Source organism: Colossoma macropomum, unplaced genomic scaffold (assembly GCF_904425465.1).
Source record: "Colossoma macropomum unplaced genomic scaffold, Colossoma_macropomum, whole genome shotgun sequence".
Lineage (NCBI taxonomy): Eukaryota > Metazoa > Chordata > Actinopteri > Characiformes > Serrasalmidae > Colossoma > Colossoma macropomum.
This window is the reverse complement of record NW_023494790.1, coordinates 30,638,409-30,655,537: the sequence shown is the minus strand read 5'-3', so window position 1 is coordinate 30,655,537 and position 17,129 is coordinate 30,638,409. Positions and strand designations below refer to the sequence as shown.

At 37.9% G+C, this 17,129-nt stretch overlaps 1 protein-coding gene across 4 annotated transcripts in view; it reads left to right on the top strand.

Annotated features, from left to right (window-relative positions):
- baiap2l1a (BAR/IMD domain containing adaptor protein 2 like 1a) overlaps window positions 1-11,583 on the top strand; it is a 31,161-nt gene extending 19,578 nt beyond the window's left edge. For 2 of the 4 annotated variants that reach the window (XM_036573050.1, XM_036573047.1), the window contains 4 exons: window positions 1,700-1,759; window positions 1,957-2,116; window positions 5,227-5,267; window positions 7,020-8,076. In XM_036573050.1, the coding sequence (XP_036428943.1) occupies window positions 1,700-1,759; window positions 1,957-2,116; window positions 5,227-5,267; window positions 7,020-7,092 (334 nt within the window). In that variant the 3' untranslated portion in view covers window positions 7,093-8,076. Of the gene's footprint in view, window positions 1-1,699; window positions 1,760-1,956; window positions 2,117-5,226; window positions 5,268-7,019; window positions 8,077-10,895 lie in introns of those variants that run through there. The other 2 variants (XM_036573049.1, XM_036573048.1) reach the window with 2 other exon arrangements.
- Window positions 11,584-17,129: the final 5,546 nt, after the last annotated feature.

The following is a 17,129-nucleotide window of genomic DNA, read 5'->3' as shown; positions in this document are numbered from 1 at the left end:
TTTAAGACTGATGACCTCGTAAATGACCTCTGTCTGGGTCAAAACACTCCCTGTAACTTCAGTGTGAGCAGACTGAATAGGTGGAAACATGTTGATTTGCGTAACATCACGAAAATAAGTCATCTGAAGTAAGCCCGTTAATATAGCTTAGTTTCTGTATGTGGATTGGAGAGTGGACAGTGTGCTTTAAGACTCATTTTGAAACAACACCACAAAAGTACCTCTGTACTGCATCTGAAACTATTTACTTTTATTTATTTAAAAAAAAAAAGACTTCTGAGAAAATGACTTGTGCTAGTTAAGCTTTTGCAAGGCACTGCAGTTTTGTTTTAAATGTTAGATAATGTGGGCATTCTTTTTTTATTTCTAGATTGAAAATCCTATCACGGTGCAAAAACTCAAAACCGCAATACATGTTGTATTGTGAATGTATCTCTACAGCTCTGGGAAATCTGACCATGGCATTGTCTTTGTGTTGGTCTGTATCAGCAGTGAGTTAATGAGAGATGTTACTTCTTCAGCACATAAAGTGCTTTGTACATTATATTTAAGCTTACCTTTAGGGATCCACTCACTGTTCCTGATGTTTTTGGTCGAATCTTACTGTAACTGTTGAATGTGTTACACTTGCTTTCTTGGCAGTAGCTGTTTTCAGTGGGCAGCTTTTCAGCCCAGTCAGTTTTTCTCTGTCTTTCCTTTGTATCTCCTTGTTCCTCATAACAGCCTTGCATATGAATTAGTAAGCATAACTTTGAAAAAGTGGAAAGGCTGGTTCTGTGTTTCTCTTTGTCAATTTTGAACTCCTGATATGCATAGAGAAATTGCAGAGGCATGTTTGGTATGCCAGAGATAACTCTCTTCACAGACAAGTAAATGTGCTGGTGCCTTAGGCCTGTCACATGATTTATGCTTGCTGATAGCTAAAAGCTTACTGTGTGGTTTAAGTGAATAAACTTTTATTTTCATACTCAATACATTGTGTACTTGACAGGTGTGGATCAGCATAAATAGTGTACATTATGTTTCATCATTATGTAACAATCTTCTAACACTATTATCAAGCAATTTTGTGTTTAGAAGATGAATGTAATGCTAACACTACCATTAGTAAGCAATGATAATGGCTGTCATTATCAAAATCTCCTTGCGCTTCCACACCAGCAAAAGCCCCCTTGAAGCCATTATTTGCAGAGAAAGCATGACTGTAATTGCTTGTGCTTTTCTAGTCTTTTTGTATTATTTTAAGAGGACAGTTTTAATGAGTTCTGTATTATTTCCCGTCTCAGCTTAGGGGCAATTGAGCAGTGTGGGTCCCACACATCTAGTCCGGGTTGCCATTTCTGCCAGGGGTTTGAACACACTTTCTCCCAGCACCCATTATGCTGTCATTACTGTTTTGAGAAATGAAATGTCTTTGTGTCGTGCAATTACGATGCACAGTTTTAAAGCTTGGCAGTTCAAAGTTAAGATCAACTGTCTCTATAAGACAGTTCCTAAGCAACCGTGTCTTAATGCATGTCTCCCACCGACTGCACAACTGCACCTCTACAGTGACTCACTTTTTTCTCAGTAATAATGAGAAGACTAAATCTACCTTTTTAGCCCACCATAAACTGTATTTATCAAACGTGAATTATGGAAAGCGTGGAGCTGTTTGTGTACTATCTTTTTCAGACATCACAGTTGTTTTCTTTTGCAGAAGAGGCTGGTTTCCATCATCGTATTGTCGACCTTACAGCGAGCCTGTGATCACAAACATGTGAGTATTCTTCTCTCTTTTAAATAAGTAAAAGCTCATGTATTGTTGCTCTTTTCCAAAAATGAGAACAGCTCTTGGAGCAGAACAATGTAAGCGCATGATGTTTTTTTTATTGTAAATTTCTGTAAATTATCACATACTAAGGGCATAAATGATCTTTAGTGCTATTTCAGCCATGTGTATGTTTGTGTGGGCAGGATTGAGGCCCCTCTGCACCCCCTAAATGTGGTAGACCTACCTGAGCAGCACGTAGAGGGCGAGGAAGAGGAGGAAGAGGAACAGCAGCCTGTGCTGCTGCCTCCCCCTGACTACAGTGACTCATCCAGGAAGCCCTCCACCCCCTCCCCGCAAAACACGGTACATCCAACACCTCCTCTCCTCTCCTTCTCTTCTCTCTCCAGTCTCCTCAGCTCTGTCTGATTTTCTGATTAAAAAAAAAAAAAACTTGAGTTGGAGATTTGACCTATCCATGCTTTGTCCCCAAATATATTCCATCTTAGCAATTGTTGTGAGGTTGGACAAGTTTTCAGAATGTTGGCTAAAGGATATTTATTTTGTATGCAATTTTTTTTTTTTTTATGTAATCAAGCTAATTGTAGAATGGTGGCAGATTTTATGTTGTTGTTCACCTGCCTTTCGATTGGCTATAACAACATAGACTAGCTTTGGTGCACTCTTAAAAATAATGGTGCTTAAAAGGAGTATCTTACACAATGTCATAGAACAATCCAATCTTGTCCAAAGTGCCTCCAAACAAACTGTTGCACACTTGATTCCATGTGTTTTAATCAGTTTGTTTAAACAGCTGATTATAGTTTCTCCTGCTTTGTAAATTCTTGTAAATGACACATGATGACCTATGTGAAGGTTCTTTAAAACTTTAAAAGGTTATTCACACTCACAAATCTCTTTTTCAGACATGCTTCTTTAGGGAACCAAACGTGCTTCTTTTGACATCTCACAAAGAACTCTTTGTGGCACCTTTTTAAGAGTGTAGCGTAGCACTGGTAATTCTTCTAAACAAACCATGTATTGCTGCTGAGAGTATGATTTGTGATTACTTGTTATTACAAAAACTTGACTACATATTCTTAGTAGATTAAAGGAGATTTTTTTTTTTCTATAGAGCTTGTTCATCCTAGCAACAGTTTCTATGAAGCAGCATATCTGTGGGTGGAGCATGATTAGGTCAAATGCCTTGAAAACTGAAGTGCTTTTTGGTGCTGAAAGCACACTGGGATAGAGGTCCTCTGTTAGCCCTGCTTCGGTCAGCGTCACTGTCCTGTGCATCTGCATACAAAACAGGGACGCCGTCGGTACCAGCCCAGGTCTTGTTTCCCCTCTAGGGATGAACCTGAAACCCCTCTGCCTTGTCTGCAGGGGCACAAACAGAAGCCAAGCCTAAGGCAGTCGACTTATGCTTCCCTCCCTAATGCTTCTAAACTGCGATTGAGACTGCATACCAACTGAAAGGACTCGGCAACTGGGACAGAACTGGATAAAAAAGAATTGGGAACTAGCATAAAACGATGTTGGGAGGAAAAAAAGCCACAATAATGTAACCTTTGTTCTTGCCAGGGGATAAGGGAGGGTTTGAGGAATACTAAGCGTTACTGCAATTGTGCAAAATAAAAAGACATGTGAAAAATGCTCCCTACCTGGTTTGGTCTCAGCGCATGGGGAGGGGAGGAGGGAGGATGAAGGGATGAACCATAGATTCCAGCACATCAACAAGCACACACACACACAACCACTAGTGAGCATCTGCAGTTGCACTCTGTTGAGGGTGCTTAAGCCAGATTGCTTTCTCTGGGCTCTCGGAGAAATGGGCTCCTAATGGAGCTGTGTGAAGTCTGTGTGATGTATAATCATGTGACTGATTGTTGGGCACAGTCTTAAATATAAAGGTGCCAAAAAGGGTTCTTTGGAGTGATGCCAACCATTTTTAGTCCCCAACAGAACATTTCTAATGGATGGTTCTTTTAAAGTTCTTTTAATTTTGTATTTAATTATAAAGAACCTTTTTAAAATGTTTGTAACCCTCCAGACAGCGTACTTCTAAAAAACTTAAAGGTTTTTCTTGAAACTGTAGGACTGTGCAGAAGTCAGAGACCATTCTTTTGTTGATTTAATTTCCAGTCAGAATGGCCTTTAAGTGTAAGTTGTTTTTTTAGTGTCAGTAAAAAAAAAGGCAGGAAACATATATTTAACAGAAAATTACACAAAGCCTCCAACACTAAGAATAATATTGAATTAATATATGTCCGCTCTTTACTTTTGTGCACCTTACTGCCACTTTACCTCTTAATCTTCCAATTTAACAGCTGTGTACCTCTGACAAAAGCTGTTACCAAAGGAGTCACTGAAATTGTTAACCTTCAAAGAAATACTGACAAAAAATAAACCTACCCAAATACACTCTGCCTTGCAAATTTCTCCTTCCTGTGAGTCTAAAAGAAGATATTTCTGAGATTAGATTAGAAGATAAGCCTGCAGTTCAACAAATTATTAAAGGATATAGAGAAAGTGGGACTCCTAACCACTCTGCAAGACCTGGTAGAGCCCCAAAAAACTGTCACCATCATAGAAACAGTACTTTAAGATTTTATCTTTGATGGAATTCTTGCTTCAAATCTGAAAAAAAAAATTCACAGATGTTTCTGTCCATACTTCCGCTGTGTGAGGACAACTTAGTATTTATTGGACATACTAAATACTGAAAAATATGTTTAGTTATTGAGGCTTCTGTGTAACTTCCTGTTCATATTTTTTTTCTTCAGTTTTTTTTCCTTGTACTTATCAGCTGTTTTGACTGAAAATTGAATGAAAAGTGTAATATCTGACCTTTGTACACTATTGCACATTCCAGAACCATTTAGGAACCTCTATTTTTGAGAGCGTTGCTAGGGCTACTTCATGGACCCCTTCTCCTCATCCCCTTTTGTGAGCCTTATGATGATACTGGTCTGCCCCCTAGAGGAGGCAATGTGCCTTAATCTGAAACGTAGGGTTTCTCAGTGGCGGTAGTACTTTGTAGCCCCCGTCATTAAACGCCTTATAAAACTCACCATGTACTTCAGTGAAGAGCCCTCGAAAGTTAAGAAACTCTAGTAATGTCATGATGTTAAGTGTTTGGTTATGAAAAGTATAGCCCTCAACACCATGTACTTCAGTAGAATGGAATTTGAAGATGGATTGTCAACATGAAGATGGAGTGAGCTAGTGTTTCATGATCATCAAGATTTTTGACTCCTATAATTAGATCACCACGTGTCCCAGCTTCAGCTGTGCTTTATAAGATACAGAGAACAATGAGTTGATATCCTAATCCAACCAGTCTTGCAGCGTGTCTCTGCTTAGTCTGTACTGAGCCCAGGATCAGCGTTCAGACTTAATGTCAGTCTCTTCTACTACAAGCCTGTTACACTAATAGTTTTGATTTTTTAATTTTTTTTTGTGTGCAACAGGTGTCTTTGCCCAACGGTACTTCCATGCCTCCTTTTCTTGGGTGAGTAACACTAGGTACAGCAGAAGGAGCTTAAAGCATAGTTTGGCCTAAAATTAAATTTACACAGTTTTTCTTTTGCGCCAAATGTGAACTTCTTTAATTTTGCACTGGAGCTATACATTTTTCAGTTTTTTCATCTGCAGTTCAGGGCAGGTTGATGATTATATAAAAAATGAACAATGCTTCTCACATAGGCAAAACCAAAATCATAAGGTAACATTAAAAAGTGCTAACAAATAATGGAAACTTACAGCCAACAGGTTGACATTACTTCATCACATACTTGGATCAAGCTTTGTTCAGTTGTTGATTTGTTTCGGATAAACTTGCTTATGAGGTTTCTGACAGCATAGCATACTTTTATCTATAACATGAACTAAAGTATGGACAAAATTCAGGCTTTAGGATGGCCAGTATTACTGTTTTAGTTGCATAATATACACTATGTTGCCAAAAGTATTCACTCACCCATCCAAATCATTGAATTCAGGTGTTCCAATCACTTTCATGGCCACAGGTGTGTACAACCAAGCACCTAGGTATGCAGACTGCTTCTACAAACATTTGTGAAAGAATGGGAGCTCAGTGAATTCCAGCATGGTACCGTGATAGGATGCCACCTGTGCAACAAGTCCAGTCGTGACATTTCCTCACTACTAAATATTCCACAGTCAACTGTCAGTGGTATTATAACAAAGTGGAAGCGATTGGGACTGACAGCTACTCCGCCATGAAGTGGTAAAATGACAGAGCAGGGTCAGTGGATGCTGATGCGCATGGTGTGCAGAGGTCGCCAACTTTCTGCAGAGTCAATCGCTACAGACCTCCAAACTTCATGTGGCCTTCAGATTAGCTCAAGAACAGTGCGTAGAGAGCTTCATGGAATGGGCTTCCATGGCCGAGCAACTGCATCCAAGCCTTACGTCACCAAGCACAATGCAAAGCGTTGAATGCAGTGGTGTAAAGCACGCGGTCGCTGGACTCTAGAGCAGTGGAGACGTGTTCTCTGGAGTGACGAATCACGGAGAACGGTACTTGTCTGACTGCATTGTGTCAAGTGTAAAGTTTGGTGGAGGGGGGATTACGGTGTGGGGTTGTTTTTCAGGAGTTGGGCTCGGCCCCTTAGTTCCAGTGAAAGGAACTCTTAATGCTTCAGCAGACCAAGAGATTTTGGACAATTTCATGCCCCCAACTTTGTGGGAACAGTTTGGGGATGGCCCCTTCCTGTTCCAACATGACTGCGCACCAGTGTTATAGCTGCAAAGGGTGGGCCAACATCATATTAAACCCTGTGGATTAAGAATGGGATGTCACTCAAGTTCATATGTGTGTGAAGGCAGATGAGCGAATACTTTTGGCAATATAGTGTACATAGATGAAAGCATATCATAAAGAAAACATTAATAGTGTCCATCTTGAAGCTTGAACTTTGGCCATATGTGAGTCCATTTTTATACACAAGAGTGTGTTTTATTGTGTCAGAACCACATGAGCACAATTTGTGATTCTGAGTCAGATGTGATTTTTACCTCCTATTGCATGATGCCAGCCTGGTGGAGCATATTAGTTAGCTACATAGTTCTAGTGCAAAACTAAGAAAAAAACAAACTTTACTAGATACCAAACATGTCTTGGCTGATTGACTGCATTTGAGGTAAGGGGAAAATTATGTAAATTTGATTTTTGGCTGAAGCATCACTTCAAGATATTGTACTTTTAGTAAGTCACCTTAATGCCCCTGTTCCTTCTCAGAGGTGGGAATCCCTTTGCCACAGTCAAACTACGGCCCACAATTACAAATGACCGATCAGCGCCCATCATCTAAAGCCACACTGCACAACCCTTGACCTGGATTTGGACCTCATCTTCATTTGATTCTTCATTTGCAGCTACTTGAGCTGGAGTTTTGAAAAAAATGTATACATGAAAAGGGCTTAAGTACAGATGTTTCTAACTATAACTTTGTAGAACTCCACATGCCCATGTTAACGTGAGAAAGTATATGAATTAGATTTGCTAATTATTGATGGGTTGATTTTAAGTTAGATCTTGGTTCTGGATCTTGGAAACTGGATCCCTTTGTAATCTAAAAGACCAAACCTCTTTCCTTAGGTTCTAACCGATATCAAACACATTGTTTGACCATATTGGTCTTTCTGGATGTTAAACCGTGACAGTTGCTAATATTTTTATGTGGTGTTGTTTGTTAGAGGCAACAGCTGACACCTTGGCAAAGATGCCACCATTTTAGGCCAAAACACAGAGCACTGACTTGTAGAATTTCAAATGTCTGTTCAAAGCATTTTGTTGTAGAAATCGAGATTAAATATATAATACAGATATTTGAATTTGCGTAGAATGCTATATGAATGTATTCTGTCTGGTCTTTTGCGGTAGCATATGTTCCTGTTAGCTTTGTGCTGTGCAAACAGGTACTCGTTTCTTCTTTAATATGCAGATACTTTCTTAGTCTTCACCTTTATTTTTTTTGAAGGAGGTAACTATAAAGGCACATGGTGGTTCATTTGTAAAAGAAGAGTATTCTACCTGGCAAAACAACTCAATATACAGCTTAATACACTGGCTCTGTCTTGATGCCTAGTCAGAAACTGATGTGCATTCTTGTGTACAGGATATTAATATTTTAGGATATTAATGTGGGGACATGTCTTATTGTTTGTTGTTAAATTTGTGCATATTTACTGTTGTTTTAACATATATGGGATAACTTTTTTAGCCTGTTTAGACATTTATTCTTTGTGCTATTTTCTGTCAAACATGACACTGGAATAAAAGATACTGGTTTTCATATCACTGTTTCTCAATATTCATTTTGCAGTCAGTGCTACAGATGGACTGATAGATCTAACAATTGTTTTTCCTGTTTCTGACATCATGCGCAATTGAATATGAATACATACTTCACAAATTATGAGAATAGATAAATAATGATAATAAATAAAGGATAGAAAATACCATGTTTGTCTCTACATGGAATGTACTGTAGAAAAAGGCAAAGGATTTTCAGGAAGTTGTTAAATTTGTTAAATAAAAAAATAGTAACTGTTCATAGTTGAATACTCACTTAATGTATGGGTTTCTATAAGTTAAAGATTTATGCTATTAAAAAAAGTGTCCTTTTTCTTTTGACATTGTGCAATTGCTTTTAATCAGCACTTGCATGGCACGTCCATCTTGCTCTCTCTTCACTCTGCCAGTAATATTTCACGCTTCATTCATTTCCTGGCTTCTACAATATGGTCTTAAAGAAAGAAAAAGGAAAAATATGTGTGTATTTTCTTCAGCTTGTACTCTCAGAGGTGTGATCACACTCATTCAGGCTGATTCAGGCTTACTTGTGTGTTCCTCGCAGTCATAGTGCTCTCTGGGTCTCTGGTGACAGTGGCAAATCTATCAGTTTTCTCACTGTTCCTGAAAATGCTACAGTACAGCCTGTCCACTCCCTGACCCTGATCTCCAGCACATCACTTCAGCCTCAGAGCTGTTTAAACTGATATTTTGCAAAAAATTGAATTCACAGTTTCCTGTTACCCAAAATGTAGCTGATGAGTTAAGACTTCTTTGGTGCTCAGTTTGCTTCTTTAGTTTTGCCCTTTCACTTCAAGGCTATTATAGCTAACAGTATAAGCTTATATCCACTTACAGTGCTCAAAAGTAGTGCTAGGACACTTTCAATACAACTTATATCTCATTTTTTATTATATTTGAAGGTAATGATTTTTTTTTCCATTTGTATTCATTAGAAAAGTTAAAACAACTAGATTTATTTTGAAACTCAAATTTATTCCAGTTATTAACTGAAAACGTACTAAAAGTACTGAAGCATTAGTTGAACAAGCATTAGGGTCTATCTCTTTTGTGTAAGTCGGTATTTAGTGTTTTATATAGGTCAGTATTTTGTTGCATGTCCCTTCTTTTGCATGACAGGTTGAAGTGTTCTAGGCATAGAGTGCTTGAGTTTGCATGACTGTTGTCAGCCAAGCTTGTTAGATGTTCTCTTTCGGACAGCCAGAGGATGCCAGGTTTTGAAGTGTCCTTTTTTCCATTTTCAGTACATTTTCACTCTTGATTTTTGAAATTTTAGTGTGTTTATAATCTCTCACAGACATTTTATTACCAAGAGACAATACTACATCAGATTATTTTAACTCAATATTAAAGTTTTCTCTGCTTTCAAGCATTCTCAATCTTTCAGCATGTTAATGAAATTTACAGTCAAGACAGGTGTGGAGCCCTTTGGATTAGTGTCCCTACATTCTGTAGTAAAAGTGGGAATTAGGTAAATGTTTTCTAGCTTACTATTGCTCAAATGGACTTTAGTATTGATTGCTAAGTCATAATATATCTGAAATGGTATACATTTGAATATGGTAAAGCACAATTTATACAAAACATTAACAAATGAAATTATTCTAAAGTGTCCCAAAACTACTTTTGAGCTCTGTATTAGAGTGCACACTTATATAATAGCGCACTTGCAGCAAACCATGTCAAGTTGTTAAGTAATCTCAAACAGACTTGCTTTTGTGGTTTTTGACACTGCATGACTGCTATTTATAAAAATAGACAAATTATCAGACTACAAGATGGACACTACTGCTGTTTTTAACTGTGCAACACACTTTTGTCCATTTTCATAGATTATGTAATTAATTGTGTAAATTATATTTTTCACCAAACTCTTGTTTTATTTGCTGATGCCATACTATAGGCATTGCATCTGTGGAGGTCAGCTGAAGGCCAGGAATTTCTAGTATCTGACCTGCATGAACATTTTTTTTTTATTAGCTACATGGTACATTTTTTAGGATTGCCTACTCTACAAATGAACAAAACCCTTTTCATAAGTATTCATTCTTGATGTGTCATTTAATTAATTTTTTTTTTTTTAAAGATCTGGAACCAGACTATTAGACACACGTGTGGCTCTTTCTTCTTTTCATGTTTTTTGAATTCTTATATTCTTTTCCCTGTTTTCCTCAAATACATGATCAAACAAATTTGTCTGTTTTCATCTTGCTCTCACCATCCTCTGTGGGTCTATTCTGATGGTGTTGTATCCATAGCGGTCATTCCCTCTGTCCCTGAAGATGGCAGTATCATACAGGCTGTGCAACTCTGGGTCTAAACTGTATACTAAACAATATTGATCATGGTAAGGTGTAGGCTATATTATGCACCGATCTTAAGTGTAAGATTTTGGCTGGTTAGTAAATAACATTTTAATACAAAATATTTGTACAAAGACTTGATGAAGTGATGTTTGTATTTCAAAAGATCAATCACAATGTCTACTAACGAATTCAAAATGTTTTGCCACAGATTTACTAGATTGGTTTTATAGCTGTCATAGGCTCACCCAACTCAGTATCTGATGTGATTTGAAAATGGACCCGTCGTAAGTTGCTCCTGCTTTTCTTCTTTGCATTGCAGTATGGGATAATAGTGTCCATCAACACCATTCTCTGAAATCAACTTAAAGTGTGCATGGTGGATTTTTTGAGTATGCTCAACTTTGGCATTTCTGAATGTACACATTGATCTTGGCTTTACACACTCTTGATGTTTTCTCAAACAGCTTCATGAGGAAACACCCAAGATGATTAGCAGGATAAAAGAAGATGCATAAAAGCCTGAGACAAGAAAACCATTTGAAAACCACTCTAACTTCTGCCCTGGTCAACTGTAAGTGCTATTATTGTCAAATGGAAAAGTCCTGGAACAACAACAGCTCAGCAATGAAGTGGTAGACTGCAGACTCACGGAGCAGAGCCGCAGAATGCAAAAATGTGTAGCATGTACAAATCGCCTATCCTTCATTATATTACTCACGACAGAATTCCAAACTCCCTCTGGAAACAACATTAGTGTACAACAACTGTGAATTGGGAGCTTCATGAAATCGGTTTCCATGACTGAGCATGTGCACACAAGCCTAATTTTACTATGCTCAATGCCAGGCGTTGGCTAGAATGGTGTAAAGCACGTTGCCACTAGACTCATTAGGAGCACTTTGTTTTTAATAAAGGTGCACATACCGCTGCCGCCAGTCAATTACAGCACAAACTTAGACAAAGCTGAAGTTAGCTTCTTATACAGCAGATTCCTTTACTGAATGTGATGTTTCCCCATCTTGGCACAACTCATTGCTCACGTCAGATTTTTATCTCAGTAATGTCATCTTCTTGGGTGTTACTTTTTCACAGGCCTACCCAATGGTTTATTTCTGCCTACGCTACTGGATCAATGTTAGAATATAGCTTGTCGTAGATCTTGTTTTAAGGACTGATGGTATTACATACACCACATACACTGCAGGAGAAGCGTTGTGACAGATTGGATAGTGCACCGCTAGCACATATGAGCTCAAGTTGAGGTTCATTCACTGATGGTTCCAAGACTTTTTTTCTAGGCCACAGTTCCTGTTCAGGGGCCAAATAAATGCCTTCAAATTCTAAGTGCTCCAAAAGTATAATGCACCCTGGAGAGTTCAAATCCAACACTCCTGTGTCTAATTTAGAGATGACTCTGAAGACATCAGCCTCAAAGGACATTGTACATAAAAGAACAAATATCTGGGAAACACTGCATGCTAGAAACTTGCTTCATTTTTCCCGGAAGTGTAGTGTTGCGCCATTTCAGTGATGGCTCCGGTGTGATTGTAACCCTTTCAAAAGCTTTGTAATCCAGTCTTGAACTGCAGTGTCTTTTTGGAGACTTTGTGAAATAAATCCATAATGACAAATCCAACACTGTATGTCTTCTGTGCTTATTTATCTGTTTTTCAGTGTTGAAAAGAGTTATTGTTGTTGTTAGCATGGCTGTTAGCCATCCACTGATGCTTTGAGTCAAGTTTGTCAACTAATCAGAGGCTGTATTCCTGATTTCTCAGTGGAACAACTCTTCTGGGCAAAATAAAAGTCTTTAGCATGCATTGCTCCCTAGATATTTATTCCTTTATGTACGACATCCTTTGACATCGCATATGACATTGTTGACCTGATAGGGTTAATGATTGGATCCAGTGTGTTACATAAGAGTTGGGCCTAAACTCTGCAGGGTGGTACATCTCCAGGACCAGGATTGGGTGCCCTTGCTGTAGAATTGTTCAGTTCAACAACTATGGCAATTCAAGTCATGTCAAAAATTGTATTTTTTTGAATTATTTAAAATAATCTGTTGGTCATTGTGTATGACATTTAGCAAACATCTCCTTTTAAGATCCCTCCTCAAGATTTATTATAAATAGAGGCCATTCTAAAAACACTGTCATTTGCGTTCTATCTTTTGAAAGGCCTATACTGGCTCCAAAGGTCGCAAAGTTCTTGGACCCCTATGATCGCCACTTGGGATATAATTTGCAGATGACCGCTTAGCTCTCCTAAGAAGTGCACCAATACAATGGCGTTAGAACACTGAAACACTGCCTGTATTTACTTAATTCTGTCTTTGTGAATGTTCAGTAATCAGGATTAATCACTCGCAATCAGTCATATTATTTTAGGAACTCCTTCCAGGTTAACGTGAGTTTGAGAGGCCCTAGGTGGTTTAACCCTTTGTTTCTATACAGGCACAGACAAGAAAGGGTTTATACAAAGTATCATGGTCATTTTAAAGGTTAAGATCACATTATATTTTTTAGAAAGTCCTATCCTTTCATTGTAAGTGACTCAATGCATTTTAACCATCTACACTGTGATCTAAGTGCATACAAGTAAATTTGGCCATTTTCTGTAATAGACTGTGGTACTTTCTGAATGAAGACACACTGGGCCAGTCTAAAACCAAGTTATATTAGTTTAGCAAGTGATATTCTTCTTCATGATATGGTGAAATTGTAGTGGCACAATGGGCCAGATTCATAAAACTTAACAGCGGTAACAGCACTATGCCACGTACAACGTGCAGCGATGTGAATAAGACCTGTTCATAATGTCACCTTTCCGGGGGTTAGTGTGCAGGTGTCTTTTTAATGCTGCAGTATTTTCCGTGGTGTCCTAGGCAACAGCCAATGGAAATCCACATATGAATGAAGTCATACATATTAAAAACCTGCCAAGTGAAGTGCCAGATTGGATGCCTAATGAAAGAAAAACAAAGACAAACCAGAAACAAATTTACTATAATATACTGGATAGGATATTGATTCATAAAGATGCTTTTAATCAAGAATTATCAGAATTATCTATTTTTGATAAGAATTTCTGATAAGAATGTATCAGAAAATGTAGGTTTTACTATAAAAAAGACATGCATAAAATTTGAGTCATGACATCTAAATTCAACTTTAATTGTAGGAACTGCATATAACATGGAAGATTTCATTTACTAGAAAAAAAAAGTAATTGTAATAATACATTTTATTATAATTACAATTACAATTTTACAAAAAGGGCAAAAGCAGGAGTAGCAATGTCTATGATTAAAAGATGCAGCAATATCATCAGGAGGGTCAGTGGTTCGCAGGTGAGGTTTGTACAGCGTTGTACCGCAGGAAGCTTTTACATTTCTGTTCTTTTTTCTTTTCCCCTTTTAACTTCCTTACAGCCATGTGTTTTTAATACATTTTATGCCAATTTTTTGCAAACTGACATCTAGAATGGATGATCCAAACTTTTTCAGGCCCTAATTCTCAGGTGTTCAATACCCGCATTTAAGAAAAGAAAACTAAAGTTGTATTTAAAAAGCTGATTTTAGTTTTTCTGTGGGCCGCTATGCTTTGTAGTTATAGACAGGTGGGTCTTGGGGTGAAAAAGGTTAAGAACCCCTGAATTAGATCAGTGTTTTCAGATCAAAGAGCACCCCAGGCCAGTCTCAATTTCAGTTACATAATTTAGAAAGACTTATTCTTTCATGTTTTCAAGTAAACCTGTTTAATCTATGAAATAACCTATGAAATAAAAGTTCATAACATTTCAGTGTGATGTAAGAACCATTCTTGAAGCCATTCTACAATGATCACATTATACCACACATAAAACTGACTCATCACTACCAACTACTGGTGAAATATCCCCTGTTAAAATAGTATTTAAGGTGGAACGGAAAATTTGCATAAGAAGCCGGCTCAGGAAACTTCTATTACACATAAGATGTTTCATTTATCAGCAGCATTAAAGCACTGATTTCCAGTAATTTTAGCAAAGTTAATTTTATCGGCCAGCACTCATAAAACCCTTTCAGTCTAACAATTCGTGTGAGAGGTATATTCAACATTCAAATTTGAGACTTTCACTGAAAGGCAATAAGTTTGTCAATGATGTGCTTGGAGGTGGCGAGTGCACTTAAGGGGCGAATCAGATTTCTTCCTGGGCCAGTGCCCTTGTGGCCCCACCCCTAGATCTGCCCCCGGGTTGATTTCAATTTCAGTGCAGATTTCAAACGTTGACTGCTTTCAGATTTTAGTGGTTTGGCTCTGGTTTTAAGTTTGGTGAGGCTGAAACTGGCATCTTATTTCTCAGCTTCTTAATCAAATTTTCTGTTTTTACCCTAAATGGTGCCACAGTCGCATAATTGCATTCTGACGGTGGTGACTGCTAAACCATTTAGGTGGAATTCCATCCAATTCTAAAAATGGTGACATATGGAGGTGCAGCTCTGCAAATGGATACATCTCGTCTTTGTAGTAGAAGAGCATGGTAAGCAACAAATTCGCAGAAAACTTTCAGATTGCATATGGGAAATCGTGTTCTCTGGACCAAAGAACAGGACCATCCATAAAGTTCAAATGCCAGGCTCTACCGTGGTATGGGTGTGGGGGGTATTAGTGGGTAACTTGCACATCTGTGAAAGCACTATTAACGCTGAATACATTTTAGAGTAACATATGCTGCCTTCTAGGTGACATCCCATGCAAATGTCAACATTACAACCCCTAGCCCCATTCTGCACGTGTTACACCAGCATGGCTGCATGATCAGAGAGTGCGGGTGCTTGACAGGCCTGTCTGCAGTCCGGATCTCTCTCCCATTGTAATTAGTGCAAAATACATCAATGAAGTATCCGTGTAACAAAAAATGGCAAAAAGTTCATAAGGTAAAGCATACAATTTTGTGTTTTTTTTCCTGGTTTCAATTTAATACAGGTCAAATAGAATTTACAAATCTCTGTTTCTATCAGCATTTCACATACTTTCCCAACTTTGTAGGAACTGTGTATTAGATGCAGAGAGTGTGCTCCTTCATTTAGACCTTTTTGTTGTTAAAGGTTGTGATGTTTTCAGATTGTCCTAGCTAGAGATGCCAAAATGAAAATAGAAAGAGATTTTACAGAAGAGGCAAAACTAGCTACAATTTATCTGAAGCAGAAGCTCTTCATCTTAGCAGTGATAAAGATGAAATGCAGACAGCATGGAATGAGAACCAGGAGAAGCTAAAGAGGCTTCAGGAGTACAGAAGTCACACAAAACCAGAGAGATAGCTGGAAAAGACCTGAAAAAAGCATAACACGGACCAAGCCAGAAAGGTGATGCTGGAAGAACCGAGCGAAGAGACAGCAGACGTTAAAGGAGAGTAACTTTAGAGAGAATGTGAGACAAGTCGAGAAAAAAAAAAACAGAAAAGTGATTGAAAAATGTTTGAAGATGTGGAGAAAGAACGTGTTGTAACATGCAGCACAAACAACAAACTTCACCCTAATGGAATACATCCAAAACCCTGAAGAAGCTCATCAGAAGATAAGAGACCAGCTGTTACAGGAGGATGAGGTAATATACATGGCAAAGGAGAACTGAAAAGCAACAGAAAAATCTGGAGGTGAATGCAAGAATCAAGGTCCTAGTGACACAAAAGATGGATGTATTGACAGAGGGATGCTGGAGAGAGTGATGAAGGAGAGAGAAGATGTGAGAGAAGATGTCTGCAGCTCCTGTAGTGGCTGTGCAGCAGCTGAAGCAGAAACAAGTGTGACAAACTCTAACTAAATCAAACTAAATAAGAATGTTGCCAAAACAGGAAAGAGTGGAAGAACAGAAAAAGAAAGTCAAGAAAAAAGGCATAAGAGCAGCAGAAGGATGGAAGTGAAGAGGCTACAGAGTTCAGGAAAAGGCTGTCTGCAATGTTAAAAAAATTAAAAAATTAAAAAATGCAACATTTTCCTTCTCTTAACATATGAAGCATATGCTGCAAACTTTGTTCAAAAGTTTGGAATCAATGTTTTCAGTAATATGGTATATGAAGATGGTACCACAACCCTATCTGAATTATGCAGTTTAGGATGGTGATGATGATGAGGATGATGAAATTGTAAAAATGATTGTTGAATAAAAATTATTATGACTAGTGATTCCAATTTCCAACACTATTGTAACTTGAAAATGTATAATTCCAGTATATTATTTATCATTCTCTGATTGCAGAATTCTAGAAATATTGAATAAAACATCTAAAATTACCATTTGGTGAATAGTAATACTTAAATCCACATTGTTTATGTTATTATTATATAGAAAATAAAAACTGAATATGACAATGACTCAAAACTGTTGAACAGTAGTGTATGTATGGGTTCAGTGAAGGTCCAGGCTTTATCTGTGATTGCCTAATGAACACCTCATGTGTACAGTACTGTGCACAAGTCAGACACCACCTTTCATGTATTTATTTTCGAGCCAGAACTGCCCTTTAGTATGAGTTATTAGTTTTTTCAACATAATGAAAAAAAAAATGCATGAAAATATACATGAACAGAAACTGCTTACACAGAAACCCCAAGAGCTAAATATAATGTTTCCTTTTTTCAGTATTAAGTGTCTGCACCCTTTGCCATTATAACAGCGTCTATTATTCCAAGGAGACTTGCTTTCAATCTGGATGTTTTTCTACACCTCCAGTGTTCAGTTTT